The sequence below is a fragment of the Camponotus vicinus genome, unplaced genomic scaffold, assembly GCF_025532165.1.
Source record: "Camponotus vicinus isolate PSW18456_S1 unplaced genomic scaffold, iyCamVici1.0 SCAF_10, whole genome shotgun sequence".
Taxonomy (NCBI): domain Eukaryota; kingdom Metazoa; phylum Arthropoda; class Insecta; order Hymenoptera; family Formicidae; genus Camponotus; species Camponotus vicinus.
In genome coordinates this window covers 12,216,737-12,223,350 of record NW_028141946.1, presented here as the reverse complement: position 1 = coordinate 12,223,350, position 6,614 = coordinate 12,216,737, and the positions used below count along the sequence as shown (strand labels likewise).

Below are 6,614 nucleotides of genomic sequence, written 5' to 3'. Positions count from 1 at the left end.
AGACAAAGAGAAAGAGAGAGAGGGTGAGAGAAGGAGGGAGCGAGGAAATTCAATTTTAGAGAAAGAGAGGAAGAGATAAAAACAAACTCAATATTTAAATTTATTTATTTACAAATAATTAATACAAATAATTAATATTTTTAATTTTATTTTTTAATTTATTTAGATTATTAATTTTATCATAATTTAAATAATAATAATAATTATTATTTAACACTAAATTATTAAGATTATTAATATTATTTTTATAATTTATAATCAAACTATTTTAAAATAATTTATTAATAATATTTCTGCAATCTTCTGCAACGTCAATTGGCAGCTTCTGCTTGGGATCATCACATCTGTAACAAAGTTTAAAGAAATATATATATATATATATATATATATATATATACAGGGTGAGCCATTTTAATTAACGCACGTAATTATTTCGGAAACAAAGCATTTTAGAGAAAAATGTTTCAGACAAAAGTTTTATGGTTTCGAGGGGGCCATAAGATGGTATCATTGGTTTGACACTGAAGAGTCATTTGAAGGTCACGTGAAGGTCACTTCAATTTTTTTAAATGGAACACCCTATATATTTTTACACACTCTTGTAGCTTATCTCGATAGCTTTCCAAAACACTATAATTAAGTACCTTTTCGTTAAGTACTTTTTGAGTTATGAGGCTTGAAATAATTTCTTAATTTTACATAAACCGTAAAATATCTTGTAAAATATTCATTTTTCGATTATCTTACCTTAATACTTTTACGTACAAAATAATGAGAGGAATCAATTGGTCTAAAGAAAACACATAGTTGTTTTGAAGAAAAAATATGTAATTTGCAATTAACAATTCCATATTTTTTCTTAAAAACAACTATGTGTTTTCTTTACACCAATTGATTCCTCTCATTATTTTGTACGTAAAAGTATTAAGGTAAGATAATCGAAAAATGAATATTTTACAAGATATTTTACAAGATACTCGCGCTTGGAGGAACTAAGATGGAGGGTGTTCTCGCGCGAGCCGCGGCGAAGCGAAGGCCGTCTCGAGATCTCGAAGTTGGGCGCCAGATACGGTCTTTCACGTATCAGTTCGCTAAAACGCCAGAATAACGCGAAAAACGTTAGGCTATTTCGCCACGGGCCGACTAGCTCACCTAACGGTAGAGGGGCAGGGTCTGTTGAAAAGGATATCGAATTATTTTATGCGAGGCTTTCGGTAATTACGAAAATCGACAAACACAACGGAATTTAACAATCACGAAAAACGACCACTCAAATAAATTACGCGAGCTTAATATAAAAGAAAATATAACAAATTTATTCAAGAAAAGAAATATAAAAAAATATAAAGTAAAAGAAATAACAAATTCAAGAAAGAAATAGTAATGACAAAAATTAGCCAATTTGAAATAGCGAAATATAACAGATGTTAACAGAACTTCGACAATGTGAAATAACGGAACGTATAACAGATAATTCTTCGATAGCGGTGATAACAATAACAATACGAAATCGAGACCATAAGAAAGCTCTGATATTTGTAGTTTTTCTGGCCCGTTTTTACGGCCGGACTTTGCGAGGCCGAACGGCGAAAACGTAACGGAAATTTCGACAATCTCATTGACGACTCATTTTACAGATCTATTCCCTTTGTTCTTTCACTCGCTCTTTTAATCGACAGCAATATGTTCGAAAAGAGGCTTAATAATTGAGCGAGAGTAATCAAGCAATTTGCGAAGACGGAAAATCTGGCTTGCGACGAACACGTTCGATGCGATCGAGAATCGACAGCCGTCGGACGCCGTTTACTTTCTTTTCGGCGTAACGCTTTTTACTTACGCGAAGCCCTCGAATTTCGGCGATTTCTTAATTCACTGTAATCTATTATGCACCGCAACACACTCACACGCACGACAAATATCTCGCAATAAACGCAAATCATACACGTAATGAGCGCGACAAAGACAGAACGATATTCGCAACGTCACGATACGCACACGGTCACATACTCACATACACGCTAATTAATAACGAAAATCGCACGAAGATCGATTGCGGGGATGTCTTACGCGGCTTCGACAACTCTTTTCGACAGCACGGATAGCGAACGCATTCCCCGCGATTTACCGCGCACGTGGTCGATATACGAGAGTCGTTCGCTACGCGTTTTACGACACCCCGAATCCCGGAGAGAGACGAACGGTTCCTTATCGACTACGGCTGACGTTACGATCGTCCTTGATGCCTCGGTCGCTTGTCTCCGGTCGCTCGAAATACACGAAAATCGCGAGCTCGGTACAAAACCCGAGCGACAGCGAGACACGAAAATGGCGACGGCGACAGAGCGGCCGGTCCGCGGACGGAATCGCGTACGTGGCTTACAATTATGCGATGGGCAACCTCACCGATACTTTCTCCCGCAGCCAGAGGGATGTTCCTCGGCTCGTCCTCTCGTTCCTTGACGGCGACACACTTACGACAACGACTTTACAAAAGCGACTTTACGCTAAGAGCGCCCGCACCAGAATGATTCCCTGGATAGCGGCGTCAATCCTGCGCGCAGGGGTGCGCGGATTCGAGGCCAATTCGAGCGCCGCGACACGCGAGATATTAATGCGCCCCGCGATAACGCCGTATCAGGGGCTGTAACGGCCCCGATAATTTGAAAATCTTAATGTCGGCGACCCTGCTATCGGCGGTCTTCCTGAGGATCTTTTGTCCTCCGTCCTCGGAGGGTAGCGCCGATTCGGCCCGGTGATCCCGGTCCCAGACAGCTGTTTCTAGGAGACTTTTCCTCCCTTAATTGAAGGGGGCGAATTCCACCCGCGATTCTGCGCTGTCCGGATTCTCGGGCGCTATCTCCGCTCTCTACTCGAAGGCTGGGAGCGCCGTGTCGGTGGTCGCAAAAGATTCCTCTTCGATTTCTTCCGGTTGTTTTCCGGCGGATTGTCCGACGTACAAAATAATAAGAAAAAATACAATTAGAAAAATGCGAAATTACAATAATAGCTCGTCTCTCCGGAGATGACGATACGGCTCTCGCTATCTTTTTCTGGCGCGGCCGCTCGGCTCGCGCTCCGTCAAAATATTCGGGGCGGACGTGCGTCGGGACGGCAACGTCACAACACATATATACATATATGTGTATACATATTGGGATCTGACATGGGGGCGCAGCCTATATGCATACGTCATCAACATGGCGCCGAGAAGCCCATGCTTAATATAGTGTTGTTATGAAACAATGTGATATTTTATTGATTATGTTAATTAGTATGCAAAGCATTTGTCATTGGGCTGGTACAAATCCAGCCCAAAGAAAATTCGTTGAGGATGAAAGGGTATTTCAAGCAGGGCATATAATTAAATGCGGTAAAAATATACAAAACTGCAAGAGTGATGTGGTTAGCTTTACTGCTTTATGCTTGCAAACGTCTAGTCTGAAAGAAAATCCTCATGAAATTAATGGAAAAGTGACGACAAGTGGAAAAATTGTATTTTGTACATGTTCATGCAAGGCCGGTTTAGGAGAAAAATGTAAACATATCATAGCCACTCTACTGTACTGCTACCAGTAAGTTCAAATCTCAAGCTAATGTTTATACTTGATACTCTTTGAAATGCATGTTATCACTTATATTTAAATATCTATATATTCATGTATCTTATGTAACTAAATATTAAAAATCAATTTTACATAAAAATTATATTCATAGGAAAGGAGAAGCACTTGAGACTTTATCTTGTACAGACAAGCAGTGTGGATGGAAGCAAGTTCACCAAAAAGCTCTTGATAATTACAATGCAGCTCCACTTTTACAACATCAATGCTTTCTACAACCTAAAAAAAAAATAATAATGAAAAGTGCTACAATTGAAAAAAATGTTGATATTGAAAAGAGTGCAGAAGCCGGAGGAACAACAGAAGATTTAAAAAAAAGATTTAAAATGTATTGAAAATTCAGGCTCTTCGGCATTGCTCAAAGTAAAAGAAAAAAAACATGCTTCTACACTAGTCATGGAAATTTCTGAGATTCAACAGTCGGATATTAGAAACCTTATTATTAGAAAATTGCCAGACTCTGCTTTGGCAAAGCATATGTAAGTTTAGTATGTAATAACTAACTCCATTTTAAGGAAATCTCTAACTTTATGAAAATTATTTTAAATTTTAAAAATATTTGTTAATAAATTTTGTTTTAAGATACTGAAACATATGTTAAAATTTTAAATCAAATATATTATTTATAAATGTATAAAATAATTCAATGCTTTAAAATATGATGCTTATTTATATCTTTTATTAATACATATTTTATAGATCCGGAAGGCACAATCAAATCACATTACAAGAAAAAAGTAAGACTACTAATATTGAGAAGGAGGTTATAAGAATGATTTTTCAATATCAAGACAATGAAGTAATGCAAGCGTTAAAACAGCTCCAAGTGAATGCGTTACAAGAATGTTGTGAAAATATTATAAATAAATTATCTAGTGATCTTGAACAAATATGTGTGGATACCAAAGAGTGGTTTGCGAAATGGCTTGAAGAACGACAGTTTCGTATAACTGGTTCGATTTGCTATAATGTGTATACTTACACAAAAAATAAAAATCCAGATTGGAAGAAAAAGTGTAAGGATACTTTTACGCCAAAGGCTTTTAAGATTGAGTATACAGAATATGGTAAAAAGACTGAAGAAGAAGCTCGGAATGCCTTTAGGAAGAGTACCAATAAGATAGTTATTGAAATTGGATTAGTCGTGTCGAGGTTAAATCCCTGGTTAGCATACTCTTCGGATGGAGTTATCTTAAAGGACCAAAAGCCTGTAGCTTTATTGGAAATAAAATGTCCATTTAAAGGTAAAACAAGAAATATCACAGATACTGTGGATAGTCAATTAAATAAATGTCTTATTATAAAAGGAGAAAATATTCTATTGAAAGAAAAGCATCGGTACTATGGACAGATTCAGTTAAGAATGGTAGTGCTTAATTTAAATTTAACTTATTTTGTTATTTATTCTGCTTTTGATAAAAAATTGCATACTATAAGAGTAAGTAGAAATGATATATTTATTACTAAAATGTTGACAGCATTAAAAAAAAGTTTATTATAATATTATGTTACATGAAATATGTTTAATGAAAGATAGCGGAGAAAGCTGTGAGAAACATGCTAGTGATACTGTTTAATAATCGTATGAAGTTAAGTAAAAGAATCTTTATGCAAACTTCGGAAGTCTTTATTTTAACTTTATAAGTCTTATTTTTACTTTATAAGTCTTATTTTTACTTTATAAGTCTTCGGAGCAACTGTTATGTTTTATGTTTTTTTTTTTATACATTAAGTATGTTCAAGTTTTTACATTATAATGTTTTTGTTGCACGTTGTTCAAAAAAGATTATAATATAATATTTTATTATGAAAATGTTTATTATGTATAATGTAAATACAATACAAGAGAGTATACTATGTAAAACTTACTATATAATATAAATGTAAAAGTTGAGTAATAAAATATCAGTATTAATTAAGCTACTTATTATGACTTTATTTATCCTGTGCAAAGCAAAATTTGTTACAATAGAAACGTTACAATTTCAATTTCAATTTCAATTTTTTTTTTTACTTGTATATTTTTTAATTTTACATAACCTACATACATTATAAAATTATTACATGAAATTTTCAAGTTTTCATAAAATTTTTATCACTCAAAATTGGTGAACTCATATTTATTGTAGCACAAACAACAGTAAAAATGTCTTCCAATATCGGTACAAGTTTAACAGACATGGTCGAACCTAGAATTTTAAAAGTTTTTATCCTCTGGTTAGATCTTTCGATGTGAACTCTGGCTGTAGCAATTTTAGATGTTAAAATATGCTTTGCTTAATTGTTTTTTATCTTTCAAAAATGGTGGTCTTATGCATTTCAAACGATTGATTTCACACACTTTATCTATTAAAAATCCTCGATCAACCATTACTGCATCATTTGGCTCCAATAATTTTATTAAGTCACTTTGTTGAAAAATAGTTGAATCCGTTACTCTTCCACCATAGGGCTTACTAATGTAAGTTATATTTCCTGCAGGTGAAACACCAGTCATAATTTTGCAGGTTTGAGAGCCTTTGTAATGCGAATATGTTATTATTTGGCAGCAAAGATTTGCTGGTTTCTGAATAAAAATTTCTGTGCAATCCAATATCACTCGTACATCTTCAAATCCTTCAAAACACTGAGGCAAATTTTTTAATATTTCTTCTCTTGATGGCCATGGAATTGCTGGTTTCAAGCACTTACTTAATATTTTTACTCTATTATAGAACACTCGCTGGCAATGTTTTGCTGAGTAACAGTTAAATATAATCGCTAACAAACTATAAGATACATTTTGTTTTAACTTCATGTACGTCATTATTACTCTATCTCTAGTGTTCATCCTGACATTATTTTTTTCAAATTTATCTTTGTATACTAACTTTATAGTGTCAACAATAGTGTTTAAAATGTCAAAAGATTCGAGGCCTGTTAAAGTGCTCAATTCACTATCCTTTTAATATTTTGAAGACAATTTAGATTTAAATAATCACTGTTTACTTGCAC

The 6,614-nt window shown here is 34.5% G+C and overlaps 1 protein-coding gene, 1 long non-coding RNA gene and 1 pseudogene across 2 annotated transcripts in view; 1 reads left to right on the top strand and 2 right to left on the bottom strand.

The window, feature by feature from the left end:
- Positions 1 to 278: 278 nt before the first annotated feature.
- The window catches only part of LOC145960788 (uncharacterized), a 47,068-nt gene continuing 40,732 nt past the window's right edge, over positions 279 to 6,614 (bottom strand). The window contains exon 3 of the long non-coding RNA XR_014435466.1: positions 279 to 344. This is a non-coding gene — a long non-coding RNA (uncharacterized LOC145960788). The remainder of the gene's footprint in view (positions 345 to 6,614) is intronic.
- On the top strand, positions 4,423 to 5,121 carry LOC145960781 (uncharacterized). Its single transcript, XM_083080489.1, has one exon. It carries the CDS (start codon positions 4,423 to 4,425, stop codon positions 5,119 to 5,121), a length of 699 nt encoding a protein of 232 aa, XP_082936615.1.
- LOC145960796 (uncharacterized) lies at positions 5,694 to 6,592 on the bottom strand (annotated as a pseudogene).